This window comes from Silene latifolia, chromosome 2, assembly GCF_048544455.1.
Source record: "Silene latifolia isolate original U9 population chromosome 2, ASM4854445v1, whole genome shotgun sequence".
In the NCBI taxonomy this organism is placed as follows: Eukaryota; Viridiplantae; Streptophyta; class Magnoliopsida; order Caryophyllales; family Caryophyllaceae; genus Silene; species Silene latifolia.
Genome location: NC_133527.1, coordinates 170217278 through 170239053, shown reverse-complemented (window position 1 = coordinate 170239053; position 21776 = coordinate 170217278). Strand labels below are relative to the sequence as shown.

The 21776-nt window shown below is 38.6% G+C and overlaps 1 protein-coding gene across 1 annotated transcript; it reads left to right on the top strand.

Annotated features, from left to right (window-relative positions):
• Positions 1–3186: 3186 nt before the first annotated feature.
• Positions 3187–3630, top strand: LOC141641614 (uncharacterized). Its single transcript, XM_074450269.1, has one exon. The coding sequence runs from the start codon at positions 3187–3189 to the stop codon at positions 3628–3630; it is 444 nt and encodes a 147-aa protein (XP_074306370.1).
• The last annotated feature ends 18146 nt before the right edge of the window (positions 3631–21776 follow it).

Here is a 21776-nt window from a genome sequence, read left to right as displayed (position 1 = left end):
GATTGTTAACATTGTTATTTGACTAACCCTTTAGTACTTAATCGGTATTTGGTTTTGTTTAATTGTATTAATTTTTTACCCTAATTTATTTGATATAGATTGTTAACATTGTTAATTAAGAATCCTAATAACCTACTTGACTTATTTGCTAGATGACAAGTTTGTGGAAAAAGAACAACCCAGATTATAAAGCTAATTTGCGTATATTCCATGGTGGTAAATTTGTGACGAAAAAGTATAGGACGGAGTATGTTGGTGGAGGTGTGTGTCTGAAAATTGATATGGATGAAATTTGTTTATCCAATTTGGAGGGACTGGTTAAGAGGGCCTTAAAGTTTGATGATATTGGTCAAATATGGTTTAGAAGACCCGGTTTAAGTCTTGCTTTAGGTAGGAAAAGAATTGATAGTGACCATGATATTGAGTGTTTATTGTCAACAAAGGATATGAATGAATTTGTTAATTTGTATGTGGTCCATGATGGCAGTACAACCAATACTATAACTCCTTTATCTACCCAGCCTGACACACCAATATTCATACCTACACCTTCAGTAAATGGAAAGCTCTTCCCCCAAACATCAAACCCACCATTTAAGCCAGTGAGGCCATATAAATTACCTTATATAAGAACAAAAAATGCTTCTTTTCAGCAAACTACCAGCCCATTAAAACAACAAATAGCAGCCAATTTAGATGTTATAAATGAGATTTTAGCAGATCTTGTTGAAGAGAGGGTGGTGGATCAGACAGATCTTGAAGAGTATGAGGGTGAGGCTGTGACAGAAGGTGCTGCAATTGTTGAAGTACAAGTTGTAGATGAGGGTGTTGCTCAACAAACTGAGGGTGAGGGTGTGAAGTCTCAAACAAACGTTGAACTAGGTGAAAGTAGTGATGAGGATGAAGTAGAAGATCCAGATTTTCTGCCTAGTGATGAGGAGTTTGATGATGATGATCTATCTGCAAAAAATGTGGATGAAGATATATCAGAAACTAATCTGCGATTTTTAAATTTTTCAACTATTGAGGGTGAGATTGATGATGAAGGTTCAGAGGGTGATAATGAGGTGGAGGATGCACAGATACTTTCTGATGAAGAAGAACTTGGTGGCAGTCTTTATGATAATTATCCTACCTTTAACCCAGAATTAGATTTCAAAAAAAAAATTAATCTCAGTCTTGGTTTGAAATTCCCCAACAGACAGATTTTTAGAAAGGCCGTGAGACATCATGCTATTGAAAATGGGTATGACTACTACATTCTACACAATGGTAAGGATAGGGTAGATGTGTATTGTAGGTATAGGTGAAACTGTGAGTGGGTTAAAGGAAGAGCAAAGTTGAGGGCTTGCACTTGTGACAGTCCAAATAAGTGTAGGTACAAAGTAAATGCCACTGTGGTTGAGGACGAGGACACATTTCAGATTATGAGTTTGAGGTTGAATCATTCTTGTGGCTGGAATGATTTCAACAAGAAGTGTAGTTCTGAGTACTTAGCAGAGAAGTACTTGGACTACTGGAGGTTGGACGATACAACCAAAATTGAAAAATTCCAAAACAAAGTTTTTGCTGACCTTGGAGTTGAGATAGGCTATTATAAGGCCAACTATGCAAAGGAGAAAGCTTTGAAGCTAATTTATGGTGAGGCAGCTGAAGAGTACAAGAGTGTTTGACGCTATGCTCTCACAATTAAGAAGTACAATAATGGCAGTTGTGTATTTGTGAAGTTAGATAACATTAAAAGACCACTACCTGTTTTCCAAAGGATGTACATGTGTTTAGAAGCATGTAAAAGGGGTTTTATGGATGGTGTTAGGCCTATCTTAGGTGTGGATGGCTGTCATCTTAAGGGTCCTTATCCAGATCAGCTCCTGACTGCTGTTGGTAAGGATGGCAATGGCAATATCTTTCATGTTGCATGGGCAGTTGTAGAAGTTGAAAACACAGATTCATGGTGTTGGTTTTTGGAGCTTCTAGCCAAATACCTTGAAGAGGTTATAGGGAATCTGACTTTTATGTCAGATAGACAGAAGGGCCTTATTGAGGCTTTTAGGAGAGTGGTACTATAACAACCCGACCCGCCACCTTCGTAACACAACCCCAATAAGATGGGTGTGCACTTTTGGGCCCATTATTTGTCCTCACTTAAGCCCAAAAGTACAAGGCTTTGTTACTAAGTGGTGGGTGGAATCCCTTATAAACATATCACAACCTCCTCAATTCCCCGATGTGGGACAACCTTACTCTCAATAACTTGGGGTGTTACAATCTCCCCCACTTAAAGAACACAACATCCTCGTTGTGCCTCCAACTTGACCGCAACCAAGCCCAGAATCTTCCCCCGCTAGGTGTGTGACCCGGGTACTCCCGACCACAATCTCACCACACGGTCGCAGGGTCGCTCTGATACCATTTATAACAACCCGACCCGCCACGGTCGTAACACAACCCCAATAAGATGGGATGTGTACCTTTGGGCCCATTACTTGTCCTCACTTAAGCCCAAAAGCACAAGGCCTTGTTACTAAGTGGTGGGTGGAATCCCTTATAAACATATCACAACCTCCTCAATTCCCCGATGTGGGATAACCTTACTCTCAATAACTTGGGGTGTTACAGGTACCCAACTGTGAGATTAGGTTTTGTGCTAGACATATATGGACCAACTTTAAGCAAGCATATCCAGGGGAGGAAATTAGGCAATGCTTCTAGAGTGCAGCAAGAGCATATGTTGAGGTAATTTCAGTATATTTGCATTATATTATTCAATTTTGTAGTTCTCTTGTAGTTTTTACTGATTATGTTACTCCATTTCACAGAGTGATTTTAAAAAAGAAATGGAGAAGATGAGACAGTTGTCAGAGGGAGCTGCTAGGTATCTAGAATCCATACCTACAAGGCATTGGTGTAGACATGCTTTTAGTACTAGAAGCAAGTCTGCCATGCTATTGAACAATTGTTGTGAGAGCTTCAACAATGTTATTAAGAAATGAAGAGATAAGCCAATATTGTCATTGATGGAGTGGCTTAGGAGATATAGTATGAAAAGGATGTTTAAGAAAAAAGAGGGGATTAAGAAGATGAAGGTTTAGTACTAGAAGCAAGTCTGCCATGCTATTGAACAATTGTTGTGAGAGCTTCAACAATGTTATTAAGAAATGAAGAGATAAGCCAATATTGTCATTGATGGAGTGGCTTAGGAGATATAGTATGAAAAGGATGTTTAAGAAAAAAGAGGGGATTAAGAAGATGAAGGGCATTATTATGCCATCAATTCAGAAGCAACTCGACAAAGCTTCTAAGAGAAGTAGAAACTGCGAGTATCTGCAAGCATCACCTACAAAATTTGAGGTTGTTGATGGAGATGATAGATTCACAGTTGAGTTAGAGAAGAAGACTTGCACTTGCTTTAAGTGGGACCTAACTGGGGTACCTTGTTCACATGCATGTTTATGTATACCGAAGAAGAGATTGACGCTGCACTCTTTTGTTGATGTTGCATACTCAAAGGAGATGTATAAAAAGGCATATGAACATTCAATAAATCCTGTTCCAGGCCCTAAGCAATGGGAAGTCACACCCCACACTCAGCCAGAACCCCCTCCTTATAGAAAGATGTCTGGTAGATGAAGTAAAACCTTCAAGACTCGAATTTTGATCGAAACTGACACGATTTGGACAGTAAAAGGGACTGTTTAATCGTGATAAAAACGAATAAAAACTCAACAGAAACTGTGAAGACTGCAATCGAACAGTCGACAGAACTGTTTAAAATCATGTTTCCAGAACTCTACAATCGAATAGAGTAAAGGATGCGATTGGGATATGAATTAACCCAAGCACACAGCCACTAGGTTAAGACTAAAAGGATAATTTTCAAGCACACAGCAAAGAAAAATACCCGACTCTAAGCACTAAGCAAAAGAGGTTTAGTAGAAATCAATGTTTCTAACTTGTGTTTTTTTCATTCATCCAAAATCTGGTTTTTACAACAAGGAATGTCTTGCTTTTATAGGCTAAGCAAAACAATCCTGTCCATCCATCTAACCTAGTAATCTAACGGTCCAAAAGACCCCTAGGAAACCGGTTACAAAAGGTGGCCCTAAGCCTTACACAAGTTCTTACACAAGTTAAAAATCCTAAAGGAAAAACAAGAAAGTAAACTAATGAGGACAATGATAATTAGGACTCCTTGGTAGCTTCAAAAGGTCCGGCCATTTAAGGATATAAGAGCTAAAGCATGTAATAGAGGCTTAAGAGGTTGTCTTGGATGAAAAGGGAAACTTGAAAGCGACCCATGTCCTTTGGTGTTGCAAACCGTGTAAAGGGACCACTCGGTTTGTTCCTTAGCTTTGCTCTATGACAACCACCTTCCCAAGACACCAACCCTTAGACAAAAATGCTCTTGACTCTTCATAGGTGACTTCTAGGCCGAAAAAGCTCATTATTTCTTAGGTGGATTTCTTACTTGGACCCTATTTCGGTCAAGGGACCAAAACCGGGTACAAACATGCCCAATGTGATTTGTTTTGCTTCAAACTCCTTCTCTTGAAAAGGATTTGTCCTCAAATCCTCGGCATTTTCATCACTAGGCTCTTCTTCACAAAGACTTAAATCACTAGCATGGAATGTGGCATGGGTTCCCAACAAATCGACCTTATACTCATCATACCCGACTTGACTAGTGACCTTGAACGGACCTCCTTCTCTTGACATGAGCTTATCCCCTTTTGTAAGGGTTCCTAACTTGCACCAACGGACCCAAACTTGATCCCCAATTCTGAATTTCGTCCCTTGCTTGGAATCCTTGGACTTTTCCTTGTTGGGCATGAATTGAACATGACGAATGAGCCCTTGTTCAACCCGTTTTTTTACACCATTCCCTTGCTTACTTGAGTGAACACTCTCCTTGATGGTCTTAATCCCACCGCCCATGTCATTGGCCTTGTGCTCATCTTCAACTAAACTTGCAATAGGGTGTACGGAATAGTCACAATGCACACTATCTTGGACTCTCACGGTTTGGACATTGTTGAGGATCCCTTCTTGAACCCATTTCTTGACCCTTTCTCCTTGATCTCTCAAGTAGGTACTTGACTTGTCCTTGCTTTCATTCCCATTTGGACTAGTGGTGGGAGAGACGGGATGATGAACTTGTACCTCATCAATGGTACTCTCGGCTCTAATCTTGATAAAGAGCTCACTTTGAACTTGATCATTGGTATTACTCCACTTGGATTCCTTTTTCCCATTCGAACACTCCCCTAGTTTGTCTTTGAACTTATGGACACCATAGTCGACCCAAGGATTTTTAGGGACCTCGGCCTTCATTCTTGGATTAGCAATAGGAGGAACATTTTCATGGACCTCGACCCTTGTTCGAACCATTTTAGTGAACGGCTCATCTTGCTCCTTGGACACATGCTCGACATTAGGTGGATCACCTTGAAAGAACTTGTTCGAATTTTGAACCATGCTAGGGACCGTTTCATCTTGTTCCTTGGATACACCCTCGGCAAAGTGATCATGAACACCTTTCTCATTACTTCTTTCGGGGACCATTTCGGCCTCCTTGATTAGCATCACTTCTTTGCAAGGTTCAAGCATGGAGGATGGTGGAAGAGGTGCTAGAGTGATCTTCTTCTTGTCAAACTCAAAGGAATAAGTGTTATCCTTGCCATGATGCACCGCACTCTTATCAAACTCCCAAGGTCTACCAAGTAGGAGATGGCAAGCATCCATAGGTAGGACATCACAAAGAACCTTATCAACATAATTTTTGCCAATGGAAAAGGACACTAGGCATTGTTTGTCAACCTTCAATTCGGCTCCCTTGTCAAGCCACCTCAATTTGTAAGGACATGGATGGTTTTGGGTGGTTAAGGAAAGCTTCTCAACAAGGACATTAGAGGCCACATTAGTACAACTACCTCCATCAATGATTAGGTTGTAAACTTTCCCTCCAATGGTACATCTAGACCTAAAAAGTTGTTGTCTTTGATCCATTTCCAATGGTTGAGCACTCAACACTCTCCAAGTGACTAGACTCATCCCGGAATCCGGCAATACTACCTCCTCATCCTTAGTTTCCTCGGTTTCCTCATCCTCATCACACACAAGAATCTCATCCTCTCCCCAATGAACCACTTCAAAGCTACTAAGGGCTCTTTGAGTTGGACATTCTTTGGCAAAGTGACCATAACCTTGACATTTGAAACATTTCTTGAGGGGTAAGGTCTTTATTTGTGAGGATTCAATGCCTTTTCCTTTGTCAAGTGTGGGGGTCACGGTTGGGGTGTGGATTTCTTTGGGTTTGGTCTCGGCATAGGTAGTCTTGGTGGTTGTTTTGGTCGGCAATTTTGAAGTGGACGGTTTCCCCTTGCCCCATTTTTCCACCCTTAAAGCCAAGTTCACGGCTTCATTGAAAGACCACAATGGTTGCATTCGGACCCTACTAGCAATTTTATCATCCAACCCTTCAACAAATCTAGCAATTTTTTGTTCCGGTTTCTCATTGATTTCACATTCCAAAGTGAGTTGTTCGAAATCCCTAATGTAAGACTCAAGTGGTTGTTGATCTTGTTTTAGTTGAGTAAGTTTAATGAACATGTCTTGAGTACTCTTTAGGAATAAACTTGTCACTAAGCTTCTTTTTCAATTTCGACCAAGATTTTATGGGCTCTTTACCATCCCTCTTCCTTTGACTCTTCATGTTTTCATACCAAAGAGATGCATAACCTTTGAACTTTAAAATAGCAACCTTGAAAGACTTGACATCCGAGTATGATTTAAATTCAAAGACTCTTTCAATTGACCTAAACCAATCTAGTAAGTCATCGGGATTTAAACTACCATGGAAGTCCGGAATTTCTACCTTTAGGTCTTTAGGATGCTCCTCATGCTCGACCTCCATGAAAGAACCCTCTTCATCCGAGTGCACGTCCTCCTCTTCAGGGTTGGCTTCGTGGTCTCTTGCTCCAAACCCTCGGCCACGTCCTCTACCACGGTAAGGTGGATGTCTTCCTCGGCCTCTTGGTGGTGTTGGGATGTTAGCCATGATAGCATTGAAGGAGTCTATCATTAGGTCGCATTTCTCGAAGAGTTGTGTTACTTGAGTCTCAATTCCAAGTAGCCTTTCTTCACTCATGGTTGTTTTTTTGTGTTTTTGGATGTAGGTAGGAAGATGAACTCACAAAGGTTGAACCCAAGACTAACACACCAATGGAATTGTGTTAACCTAAAGCTCTGATAACCAATTTGAAGTAAAACCTTCAAGACTCGAATTTTGACCGAAACTGACACGATTTGGACAGTAAAAGGGACTGTTTAATCGTGATAAAAACGAATAAAAACTCAACAGAAATTGTGAAGACTGCAATCGAACAGTCGACAGAACTGTTTAAAATAACGTTTCCAGAACTCTACAATCGAATAGAGTAAAGGATGCGATCGGGATATGAATTAACCCAAGCACACAACCACTAGGTTAAGACTAAAAGGATAATTTTCAAGCACACAGCAAAGAAAAATACCCGACTCTAAGCACTAAGCAAAAGAGGTTTAGTAGAAATCAATGTTTCTAACTTGCGTTTTTTGCATTCATCCAAAATCTGGTTTTTACAACAAGGAATGTCTTGCTTTTATAGGCTAAGCAAAACAATCCTATCCATCCATCTAACCTAGTAATCTAACGGTCCAAAAGACCCCTAGGAAACCGGTTACAAAAGGTGGCCCTAAGCCTTACACAAGTTCTTACACAAGTTAAAAATCCTAAAGGAAAAACAAGAAAGTAAACTAATGAGGACAATGATAATTAGGACTCCTTGGTAGCTTCAAAAGGTCCGGCCATTTAAGGATATAAGAGCTAAAGCATGTAATAGAGGCTTAAGAGGTTGTCTTGGATGAAAAGGGAAACTTGAAAGCGACCCATGTCCTTTGGTGTTGCAAACCGTGTAAAGGGACCACTCGGTTTGTTCCTTAGCTTTGCTCTATGACAACCACCTTCCCAAGACACCAACCCTTAGACAAAAATGCTCTTGACTCTTCATAGGTGACTTTTAGGCCGAAAAAGCTCCTTATTTCTTAGGTGGATTTCTTACTTGGACCCTATTTCGGTCAAGGGACCAAAACCGGGTACAAACATGCCCAATGTGATTTGTTTTGCTTCAGCAGGCCAAGCATGAAGAAGAGAAGAAAAGAGGCAGGGGAGAATGAGGAAAGGAGGACAGTTAAGAGGAAGAAGCAACAGAAGATGTGTGGTAATTGTGGAAAGCTAGGGCATAACAAGAAAGGGTGTAAAAACCCAACTGTTGTGAGGACTGTTACTACAAGAACCCAAAGAAAACAAGTAATTCAGCAAAATGTTGGTCAGGTGAGCAACTCATTTATGTCAAACATGTTGATTATGCATATAATATTCAACAATATACGCAATTTTGAATGAGTGTTTATCGTGTAGGAGGAGGCAAGGTTGACACAAGGACATCCCCATGGCAGTCAAGCTTCAACTACTTCAGCGACGTGAAGGACATCAAGCTAATGTAATAGTGTACTTATTGTTTTTGTTTTGACTGCAATTCAGGACTAGTGTAATAGTTCAACATGTTTGCTAATGTTTTCACTTCAATTAAGGTGTAAGGTGTAAGGACTGGTTGAATTTTGTTGTAATCCCAGTCCATTTTTTTGCAATGAAACTATGTAATATTTTGAACCATGGAAAGATTGTGTATTTACTAAACACAATGAAATTATGGAGTTAAGGATAATCAATGTCTGTGAACATAGCATTTGCATTTCATTTCAATATTTAGTCCAATACATAACAAATACTTGCTATTTAAGGTCTCAAATACATAACAAATAAAATAAATAACACTAAGCCTATGAAGAGCTTGACTTTCTTCTTCTATGCCTTTAACTTCTCAATCTCATTCTTCATCTCTTGACACTTCACTTCAAGCTCATCCAAAAACATCTTCTCCTTCAAATTGCCACTACTTCCTTGCTTAAGTTGGCTAATTTCATTCTTTAGATCCAAATTCTCATTCAACAATTTGCCTATTACTTCCCTTTGCCATTCCGTCATGTCACAATCAACCCATTCAAAGAAATTACATCCACGAAAACTTGCTCCCGGATTCCAGAATTTGCAAGCATAAAATTTTCTACCTGGATTTCTATTAGTCCAAGACGTTTTTAGTGCAAGAGGGATACCACAGTTGCATACTCTTATTCTACTTGAGGCTTCTATAGAGTTTATTGAATTACTTGACATTTTGGCAGATGGAGATGACAAGTAATTCAAGAAAGAGAATGTAAGAAAAGATGGGTGAAAGAGAAAGAGAGAGGAAAAGAGAGTGTTAAATAATGAAAATAGAGAAAGAAATGGGTTAAATAAGGAAGAGAATAAAGGAGGGGAAATGAAGTTAATATATTATGGAGGGAAAACAAAGGGAGTGAATAAAAGAAACATTCACACGTGAGAAGTAGAGAAAACAAGGTCAATGCCTGAGATTGACTAATTTTTGGCCGGAAAGTAGGTTTTGGTAGTATTTAACAAAACTTAAAAAATTATAGATAGTATCTTGCAAAAAAAAAAAGATAGGTAGTTTATTTACAAGACAGACAAATCTTAGAAGACAGACAAATCTTATGTAGTTTTTCACAAAAAACCCCATATAAAATTATAAATACCCCTCTTCATTCACTTTACTCACCTCCATAAACCTCCGGGCTCCGCCATTTTCACTCTCTCCATGAATTAATCACCATTTCTCTCTTTCTTTCACCTTGATCGCACTTCATCAATGGCGGATGATGAACTCGTCAAACTCAGCACTATCCGCCAACAACAATAACAACAATACCGATGTTTTGTTGAGATTTCGCCATGATTCTTCAAAATTAGGGTTTCATAGGTTTTACTGTATCCTTAAGTACGGCGTTGAAGACTTGAAGTGATCACTTATGATAATAATATTTCGATTGAATTAGGGCTTCAATCTTGGACTCAATCTCAGATTCAATCGGTTTTATCAATCGCGCTTTGTGGTTAAGAATATAAACACTAGAATGGAGACATATCAAATGAGAATATAAACACTAGAATGGAGACATATCAGTCCAAACATACACTTGTGGAGATGACATAGTCCCATATGTGCTTAGAAGGGAGTATGCATGAATATGTCTGAGTTATAGACAGTTAATAGTTTATCCTGTAATATAAAATGATGTATGGGAATTGGGATAGTTGACATTGAGGAAGTTATTCCCAGAATAGTGACTGTTTCCTGCAAAGTCGTAGATGATTTATGCTCTCGTTATCCTTGATATTCCCAGAAAAGTGCGAGTTATTGATAGTCAGGCAAACTTAGACCTGTTCCGCTTGTACTACCAGAAAAGTGAGTTATAGATAGTCACACTGCTGTTAGATTTACTTCGTCTTTTCAGTTACCATTGCCGTAATAAATTCTAGATACTAAGCTTTATTGACTTGGACATTTTTAACATTTATGGTCTCTTAGATGACCTTGTCTCAGGTGGTGGTTGTTGACCCCGAGGCCTGTACATATCACGACGAGGTCCTAAAGAAAGCAGAGGCCATGGGGAAGCTAAGACTTGTTGAAATTTATCCAAGAGAGAACTCATTCATATTTTCACTGTTGAGTCTACTGTTGGAGTCAAGGCATCTCAACTGGTTCTTAAGGCAATTGAAAGTCTGAAGCAAAAGCTAAACGCACTTCGCTTGGCTGAAGATGCAGTAGATGCCGATAATTTTGGAGATGAGGCAGATTATCAACTGGTAAAAACTTTTTTAAAGTGTTACCTCCAATTAGCAATCCTTAACATGTATAATTCCTGCTAGATGTTCTTTTGTAAAATGCGATGCTGATCGTAGTTTCTTAGAAGTAGCATTCTCTTTAATTTCCCTTAACTGTCACTTGGCATAGACCACTGTTTTTTAACTGCATCCTGTAGGACTTCTTCTGATGTGCGTCTTCTGACTTACGGTTAACTTCTACTTTTTACTGTTAACAAAATTAACATGCCCAAATGAAGGGATGAATGAATGAATTCTGTACTTGTGTTAACAAAGTCACGAGATTAACTTTTGTAAAAGCTGAAAGTGGTCCAATTAATTCATGTTTTAGGTGCCAAACTTCGTCCTTGTTTGACTATGACATCTTGAATTGTTGGGCCTTTTGAAACAAAGACAAGATGTATGTGTACAACTTTGCTGTAAGCAATTCTAAGATGTATGTTGTTTTGGCATTATGACGATACCAAACAGAAATTATTGTTGTTTCGGACTCAAGAGGGAAGAAGTCATTATTGGTAGTTGGTATTGTTCCTCTAACATACTTGTATGCACCCAAGCTTACCTCAAAAGTCCCTCTTTTCCAAGTTTTAAGCTTCTCTTGCTCTTATAGAGTAGGTTTAGGTTAGTTTGGTATTGTTTTTTGTATGTGTATAAGAATATAAGCTCTAGAATCACTTAGAATGGAGACATATCAGTCCAAACATACACTTATAGAGATGACATAATCCCATAGGTGCTTATTGGTGAAGAAGGGAGTATGCATGAATACGTCCGAGTTATAGATAGTTTGTCCAATAATATAAAATGATGTATGGAATAGTTGACATTGAGGAAGTTATTGTCACAAGGTGACTGTTTCCGGCAAAGTCCGAGTTATAGATAATCATGCAAACATAAATGATATATGCTCTCGTTGTCCTTGATCTTCCCAGAATAGTTATGTTCTTTTATCCGAGGGGTGTTAATTGTCCAGTAATTTTTATCATTTTTTACGCGTCTTTTTTTTGTAATTTTTTGTCATTTTTTACTTAGCCGGGTTCTTTAATTAATTGAGCAGGAAATATGGACATTTCTCATGGATGCTGGGGGGGACTTCAGTGTCCGAATTCCGGTACTCCCTTGATAACTTAAAATAGTTACTACTACTCAAATGTTACACTTACATCATGTTAAATAGGCATGGGAAGTAGGTTAATTGGGTCCGGTTAGAGTCAGGTCATTTTAGTATATTATTTATGGACCAAGGGTTGATCAGATAAGGTCTGTCATTTGTCGGCGAGTTTTAAAATGGCCAGGTCTAAGTCGTTTCATCGACTTACTTAGAATCAATAATGTTAAGAATCAATGTGGTTCCTCAACAGGGCTGATCCGAAGATATTAGGTGACAGGCTACACGCTGAGAATGAAGAATCTTGTACAACATACAATATGCTAAAGGTTTCCGTCTTTCTTTCTTATAAACCTGAGTTAATTAAAATATCTGCAAAAAAGATGCTCCATATCATTTTGTGTAACAGAGCAATTTGATACATTGATCCGAGCATTTGATGAACTTTGTATCACTAATCATTCAGGTGTCCCGGAACCTGTTTAGATGGAGCAAAGAAATGACACGCAGATTACTACCAGAGCGCACTGACCAATGGTGTCTTGGGCATACAAAGTGGAACTGAACCGGGTGTAATGATCTACATGCTTCCTTTTGATCATGAAGTTTCCAAAGGGAGGGGCTACCAAAAATGGGGAACTTTGTTTGATTCGTTCTGGTGTTGCTATGAAACAGGTTTATTTACTGAATAAGTTTACCATTTTTATGGTTAGTCTCTTCAGAGAATATCAACCTGATAGAAACTGAGATATATATCACAGTTGATAAATGCTGCATTAATTGTGTTAAGACTGTATAGTTTGAGAATGCGTTTTAGCTTCTGCTGACGTAGTGTGTTTTCGGAGAGTGGCAACCATATTTGCTTTATTGAATCGACTATTTTTGCATGATCTATGGTACAAGAAAATAGTCGAGTTTGAAACTCTTATTGCCATTGTAATATATATTTTTTTCTAAAACTGCCATTGTGAAAATTTATTTTCTATAATTGCCCCTCTATAATGTAATTAACTTCTTTGATTGCCATTAAATAACCAGTTACCTACTTAGCATGTAAACAAATCTAACCTTCATAATTGAATAATAATATTAAAAAAAAAAAAAAAAAAAAAAAAAAACCTAAGAAAAATCCTACGTATGACATACATGTCCTGCGAAAAACTCCTTTGCATATTTTTAACCAATTGATTTCACACCCCTGTGTTAATCCTCTTTGCAATTCTTGAATCAATTGATTTTGGCCAATGTACACCTACCATTTCTTCTCTTATAATTGTATTCTTCTTTAGTTTTGTATAAAATTTTTAGATCGAATGGATGAAATAACCTTTTGCCTCCATTATAGGGGATATTTTATGAGGAATTGTTGGGTTCCTTATGTTGATGATAACATGCCCATTTGATTTGTGCTTTCTTAGTTTACCTTTTCACGATTAATGATTAAATCAAGCATGGATTAAGAAGTGTTGAAGTTGTTAATCATCCTATTGTATTGAGTCTTAGTGTCATCTAATGTACAAGTGAGAAAGTAGAGTATCTTAGAGTAATAGAAACAGTCCAGACGACTGTTGCTTTCATTAGTAAACAGCTGCTTGGATTGTTGCCACAACTCGTAAAACTTGAAGTCCATTTTTATCTTTCAAAAGCTTTCACGTGACTCTTATTTTTCAAAGATAAAATTCAGATTTTTATTAAGGAGTTGGTTTTCAATAAAAGAGTGGTTTGAATTATTACTATTTTCAAAATGTTTCCTCTTTATGCAAATTCAACCCTTTGGTTCTTTAAGAAAACAAAGAATGCTTTTTACCATTTTGGTGTTAACTTGTCATCATGTTGATGTGACTTGTCTTTTCTCTCTTTGTTTTCTGAATTTGCAAGAGCTTTTAAGGATATCTTTCAAACACTCTTTCTCTATTCTTGCCTTTGCAAAAGAGCCCTCTTTGGTGCAAGTTTTGGGTGGTTGCAATTACCCTTCACATGTGTGGTCTTTGACCCTTCAAAACCCTAGCAACCCCTTCACTCACCCTCTTTATATAAACCGTGCCTCTCCTTCATAAAATCTCAAGACTTCTTTCTGAAATTAATTTCAAGTTTGCAAAATTATTTTTCAAAGCTTTAAACCGTGTGTCCTTTGCAAAACCTTTAAAGAGTCTTCAAGTTGTTACAGTCGTGGCTACTGTTACTTTATAATACTAAACTCTCTTGCTTAAGAATTGTTGATCTTGTAAAAGTTGTCCATCTCTATTCTTTGTTAAGAATGTGTTAGTGGAAACTTGATCCTATAACATTCTAAGTGTGTTAGTAGAGTTTAGGACGGAGTAGTCTTTAACTCTTGGCAACCGGAGTAGGTTGCGAGTTAGCTTGTCATAAGAACGGAGTAGTTCTTGTACTAGCATTACAACCGGAGTAGGTTGGTGTCTTTTATTGTAAGGGTCTTTTAGTTGTCCGAGTAGATCACTAAAAGAAAGCAATAAAAAGGTAGATTGGACGTAGGCACTTGAGTTTCTTGCCGAACCAATTCAAAAATCTCGTGTTCAATTGTTTTACTTTATTTCCGCTGCAATTTACTTTGTTTGTTTGTCGTGCTTTGCTTAAACCTTCGAAGTAACAGTTCATCATACTGTCATATTTAGTCTGCAGTCGTATTCCACAAACTGAGACAAATAGCTACAGTCAGAACGATTGTTACTTTCATACTTCAGCAAACATTCATCGTGATACTTGTTTAGTCTTTCAATATTATTCAAAGTATCCTCTCATCTCTTTTGTCCTCGTAACTCACTTTAAATCAATAAAGTTGAAGTTATAAATTTTAAAATAGTACATAATTCACCCCCTCCCCCTCTTAGGTACTTGAATCCATAAACTCAACAATTGGTATCAGAGCCTCGTGCTCTTGATCGAGGCTAATCGCCTTAGAGTTTGATTCGTGGGTAATGGATTCCGAGAAACACTCCAAGATCCCGGTCTTTACCGGTTCGAATTTTGGATGGTGGAAACTCAAAATGGAACATTACATCAAAAGTATTGATTATCAATGTTGGAACATCATCCAAAATGGACCTCTCGTTATTGAGGAAACCGATATTCTAAACGGTTTCACCAAGACAAAAGAGGAAAGAAATTACAATGAAAACGACTTCAAGCTTGCCGAAAAGAATTCCAAAGCAATGTCGATTCTTCAACGTTGTGTTGGTGAGGGGGGAAGTTAGTCGAATCTCCGGGTGTCCTACGGCAAAATCTATTTGGGATTCCCTTGTACTTGCCTATGAAGGGACGTCCCAAGTAAGAAAACACTGTATTGACCTTCTCATGCAACAATATGAGATGTTTAGAATGTCAAAGGACGAGTCTTTAAATAGTTTCTCTTCACGTTTTTCTTGTATTATTAATGAGCTTAAAAGTCTAGGAAGGAATTTCGAGTCCGAGGACATCATTCGAAAAATCCTTCGTAGTCTAACCCCTAAATGGCAACCTAAAGTCACCGCCATAGAGGAAGCTAAAGATTTGTCAACCTTATCTCTTCATGAACTAATGGGATCACTAATGGCTCACGAGTTTAACCTCGATAAGCATTCTAGTGAGTCATCAAAGGGAAATAGTCTCGCCCTCACATCCTCTCCAAGTGATGGAGAAGATGAGGAGGAAGACGAGTTTGCTATGTTCACAAGGAATCTAGCCGGGTTGGTCAATGGTCAAGGAAACAAAATGTTCACTAATAATTACTCGAAAAAACGCTTTCCTAAGAAACGACCTAACTCCACCGTGGGATGCTTTATATGTGGTGATAAAACTCACCAAATTAAAGAATGTCCCAAGTGGGAAGAAATCAAATCAAAGGAAAGAAGAGAAAAAGTTAAAAAGGACTATAAACATAGAGTCATGAGTGCTATTTGGGGAATGTCCGACTCCGAGGAAGATGAGGAACTCATCGAGGAGGAACTTGAGGCTAAAATGTGACTTGCAAATCATGGTAAAGAAAAAGTCTCAAAAAACTCAAAACTTGAACACTTAAGATGCCTCATGGCTAATCCCGACGATTCCAACTCCGATTCTGACAACGAGGTAAATCATCTAAAGGCCAAGGCTAGAACTTACTCCAAAGAGAAAGTATGTAAGCTTCTTGACCAACTTTTTGATAAGTGTCGGTTTCAAAATGATAAGCTTGAAGTAATGCAAAATGAGATTGAGGAAATTGCTCAAGAGAACTTTAATCTGAAAAATGAACTAAAAGCAACAGACTGCGTCACTGTCACATCTGAGGCTTATGATGAGGTTAAAAGAGTCAACAAGTTAAACAAACATTTGACTAAAGAACTAGAACGTCTTAGGTTGACCCCCACGGACGTCTCTGACCTTGAAAATGTCAACACTACCTTGGTGATGCAAGTTTCCTCACTAACCAAGGAACGTGATGATCTTTTGACGGACAAAGGTGCTCTTGAGAATGAGATCTACGACCTTGTAGTTGAAGTTGTAGACCTCAGAGAAACAGTGTCTAAGACTGTTGCTTCTGACAATGATTTAGACGAGTCAAAAGAAAAGATTAAATGTTTGGAAAATGAAAACAAGTGTCTAAAAGGTGAGGTTGTTTGTCTCAAGAATGAAATAGAAGTCCTCCATGATAGGCTTACTTTCTTTCAAGAAGGTATGCCCGAATGTAGCACTTCTAGGTCTTCTCCTCATCATAGATCCGATGAAATCGTTGATCTAAACAAAAGACTTGACGAGATGACATCTAAATATGAAGAGTCCAAAGAAAGAATCATGTATCTCGTGTCTAAACTCAACAACTACACCCATGACTTCATTGTTGAGAAAAGATTGTCCATGGAATGTGTCAACAATGATGAACTCAAGAGGGAAAAAGAAAAGAACTTGCATCTCCTCTCTAGGGTTAAAGACTTGACCAATGAACTTGGTAATGCTAAAAACGTCACAGAAAAATGGGAAGGAAGTCAAACCGTGTTAAACTTCCTCACGAATCAAACCGAGAAATGTGATAAAGTTGCTGGTTTGGGCTTCAAATGGAACAGTCAGAACCGATGGTTGCATCCGAAAGCCTAAAACGATTTTAGAGGAAGGAAATACGTGGGTCTTCCCGAATACATCATTTGCAATTATTGTGGTGACAATGGTCATGTTTTTAATGGATGTACAAAACGATTTGATGACATTAACAAGAATACCAAAAAATTAAAGCAAATGTGCATTAAGGAAGACACCACAAGACATGTTGATCACAAAAAGGGACCCAAATTCATTTGGGTTCCTAAACTCAAAAACTAATTTTTTGTAGGGCTTGGTGAGAGGCGGCCGCAATTGGTACTTGGATAGTGGATGCTCTCGTCACATGACGGGTGATAGAAGCCAATTCCTCTCACTTAAAGCATATGATGGTGGCACGGTAAGGTTTGGTGACAGCAAGAAAGGTGAAGTAATTGGCATTGGAAAAGTTGGTAAGTCATCATTACTTTGTGTCGACAACGTGCGGCTTGTCAAAGGTTTGAAGCATAATCTCCTTAGTATTTCTCAACTTTGTGATAAGGGTAATGTTGTAGAATTTAGTGCTAATTTGTGTCGAATATTTGATGCCACTACTAATGAACTAATACTCGAAGGAAGACGTGTCAAAGACGTTTACTTAACTAATTTGAACACTCTATCCGGTCACACCATGTCTTGCATGAGTGTAATGAACAATGATCCTTGGTTATGGCATAAAAGGTTTGGTCATGTTAGTACAAAAACTCTTAATACCCTTAAAAGACTTGACTTAGTTGAAGGCATTCCTAATATGAAGTTTGATTTTGATAAAGTATGTGATGAATGTGCTAGAGGTAAACATGTTAGAAGTTCCTTTAAATCCAAAAGAATTATGAGTACATCTCAACCTTTGCAACTTTTACATATCGACTTGTGTGGACCAATGAGAACTAGAAGTAGAGGTGGTAGTCATTATGTGTGTGTCATTGTTGATGATTACTCTAGGTTCGTTTGGGCACTCTTCCTAAGATCTAAGGATGAGACATTTGATGAGTTTCTAATTTGGTTAAGAAAGATTCAAAATAAACTTGGTTTAAAACTTGTTTCAATGAGAACCGATCACGGAACCGAATTCGAAAACTCATCATTTGGTGCTTATTGTGATGACAATGGTGTAGACAATAACTTCTCGGCTCCTAGAACACCACAACAAAATGGTGTGGTTGAAAGGATGAGTAGAACCCTTGAAGGAATGGCTAGAACAATGTTATTATCTAGTAAGTTGCCTAAGAACTTTTGGGCCGAAGCGGTAAATACCGCTTGCTTCATTCATAATCGTGTCATGATAAGGAGTATATTGAATAAAACTCTCTATGAATCGCTACGTGGAAGAAAACCCAACATTTCATATTTTAGATGTTTTGGAAGCAAATGTTTTGTTCATAACAATGGTAAAAACAATTTGGGTAAGTTCGATCCACGTAGTGATGAAGGAGTATTTATTGGGTACTCCGATCATAGCAAGGCCTATAAAGTCTACAATAAACGAACCTTGTTAATTGAAGAAAGCATTCATGTCATTTTTGATGAATCTAGTGTGCTTGGACAGGTACAAAACGTAAATGATGATGATGATAGCGATGACGATGAGTTTCAGATTGGTCTTATTCGAAAGGACTTCGTGTTCGCGGATGAAGAAACTCCCAGCACTGAATTGCAACAGACACAGAGACTGTCACCTTCAAAGGAGATCAGCAACTCAGAGGGAACACGTAGCACCTCTCGCTCTCGTTTTCTTCTCGGAAGCAACAGACCCAACGATCGTTGCCTCCACCTCCGTAATCAAGCAATCCAAAACAAAGGTGAGGATGAAGATTCTTCCAGGCCAAAAGAAACAATCATCATGGATCGATGCTATTGAGGGGGAACAAGAAACCATTGTTCCAAAGAAGTGGAAACATCAAAGCTCTCATCCACTCACTAATCTCACAAGTGATCTCAACTCGGGAATTCGAACAAGATCATCCCTCAACAATCTCGCTCATCTCAATGAGTATTGTGCCCATAATGCCTTCCTTTCTCAAATTGAACCTTCAAATGTAACAGTCGCCTTGACTGATGCAGGCTAGTTGCTTGCCATGCAAGAAGAACTCAATCAATTCAAAAGAAACGAGGTATGGCACTTAGTCCCTAGACCGCCTAATCGTACCGTCATTGGTACTAGGTGGGTCTTTCGCAATAAGCTTGATGACTCGGGAGAAATTGTGAGGAACAAGGTTAGACTAGTGGTGCAAGGTTATAACCAACAAGAGGGTATTGATTACGTTGAAACCTATGCACCGGTAGCTAGACTTGAGGCCATACGATTGCTTATAGCTTTTGCGGCTCACAAAGGCATTAAACTCTTCCAAATGGATGTCAAAACCGCTTTCTTAAATGGATATTTGGAAGAAGATGTCTTTGTAGAGCAACCACCGGGTTTTGAGAACAATGATTTGCCTAACCATGTTTTCAAATTAGACAAAATTCTTTATGGTTTAAAACAAGCACCAAGGTGTTGGTATGATAGATTGTCTAAATTTCTTATTGAAAATGGTTTTAAAAGAGGCTCCGTTGACAAAACATTGTTCTTAAAGCAACAAATCCAATGAACCGTTGGTTGTACAAGTATATGTTGATGACATTATATTTGGTGCAACAAATGAACTCCTTTACTTATATTTTTCAGAACTAATGAAATCGAAGTTTGAAATGAGCATGATGGGCAAGCTAGGATTTTTCCTTGGGCTCCAAATTAAGCAATCAAAGGATGGAATCATGATCCATCAACAAAAGTATATTAAGGAAATGCTTAAGAAATTTGGGATGACTAATGGTAAACCTCATGATACACCTATGGTAGCCGGGTCCAAATTGGACAAAGATGAACTCGGTAAGAATGTTAGTGATAAGGTGTATAGAGGTATGATAGGCTCACTTCTCTACTTGACCGCAAGTCGTCCCGACATTCTCTTTAGTGTTTGTTTATGTGCTAGGTTCCAAGCAAATCCGAAAGAATCACATTTTAAAGCCGTTAAACGAATTCTTCGGTATTTGATTGGAACACAAAATCTTTACTTGTGGTATCCCTTATATTGTCCTTTTGATCTCATAGGCTTTTCGGATGCAGAATATGCGGGATGCACGGTTGATAGAAAGAGCACCTCCGGAATTGCAACATTCTTGGGTCCTTGCTTGATCTCTTGGGGCTCAAAGAAACAAAACACGGTAGCTCTTTCAACGGCCGAAAGTGAGTACGTTAGTGCCGCGCATTGTTGTTCTCAATTACTTTGGGTAAGACAACAACTCTTGGATTTTGGTATTATTTTTGACTCCATGCCCATAATGTGTGATAATACGAGTGCAATAAATATTTCCAAAAATCCTATTCAACACTCTAAAACCAAACATATTGATATTCGTCACCATTTTATTCGTGATCATGTGGAGAAAGGACATGTCAAACTTATCTTTTGCAAGACCGAAAATCAAATTGCCGATATTTTTACTAAGCCACTTGCAAGAGAACATTTTGAGAAATTTAGACTAGAAATTGGGTTAATTAATTGCTTGTGATTTTTAGTGTGAGTTTTACAAATTTCTTTAATTGATTAAATTAAAATTGGATATATGTCATTAAGTATTCTAAGTGCATTGACATCATGTTTGGACCAAAAATTGACACCGTATTCGTGAGTCGGTAATCACTCAACCTCATATCTAAATTTACGTTTATTGTATGCTACCTTGCGTTTTTATGTCGAGTGATTAAATATGTTTAGTTGGGCCAACTACCTCTCTTCCCACATTTATTGGGCTATTTACTCCTTCAACCCATCTTCTACTCCTACCCGTCCAAACTTACTAACCCACAAACCATCCATCTCTTCATCTCCCCAAATCCTACCCATTTACCTACCCTTAACCCACCATGGTAAAGACTTCATTCAATACACCTATACCCATGAAACCCACAAAGATGACCTCACCACCTGTCACATCAAACCCACCGACAACAACAACTCCAAACATGCCTTCACCTAAAATCTCCCACGTCTTTCCTCCACAAACCTCAAACACGATTCTTTCACCTAATCCAGATCCTCCAAACCCACAATCATCACCGATCTCCACTGTTCCATCATCACCAGACGACATCCCCATCTCCACCATGGTATGACGTCGCACTCGAGGAGGTCGAAAGAAGAGCACTGCTGTCCCAAGCTCTTCCTCTGAACCGATTACCGTGAATGTCGAGGATATTGAAGAAACTGAGTTCGATTTGAATGAAAATCCAACCAAGTCCGCCGAGTCTGACCCGATTCCGGCGAAGAAAAACAACAAAAGGAAAGAAAAAGCCTATTCATCCCAATTACCCCCAATCTCTGAAAATGTCGAACAAAGCAACATCGAAAACCCTCCTGTTAATCCCCCTGATGAAACACCCACACCCAGTGAACCACCTCAGAAAAAATCAAAACAATCAAAGAAAAAATTGGTGTACCTCCCTCCCTCAGATTCGGTTTCCCTAACCTCTAAATGGGACTTGGCTATTGTTTGGGATCACCTTGAAAGCATAGATCTCCCTACCTCCATCTACAAAAATTGTGAGAGGTTGATGAATCCCAAAGCTATCCATTCTCCTCGGGTTTACAACCAAACTTGGTTCGAGCCTCCTGCTTTTCATACTGTCCGTGACATGATATTGGCTCAAGGTTGGGAAAAATTGTTGGAAATGCGTGAACCGGTCTTTGTGAGTGAGGTGATTCAGTTCTTTGCAACCGTCCGTATTGATAAATCGGGTGAATTTCTTACGGCTAA

Coding starts and splice junctions, on each gene's coding strand:
- LOC141641614 (XM_074450269.1), top strand. CDS start 3,187: ATGGAGTGGCTTAGGAGATATAGTATGAAAAGGATGTTTAAGAAAAAA.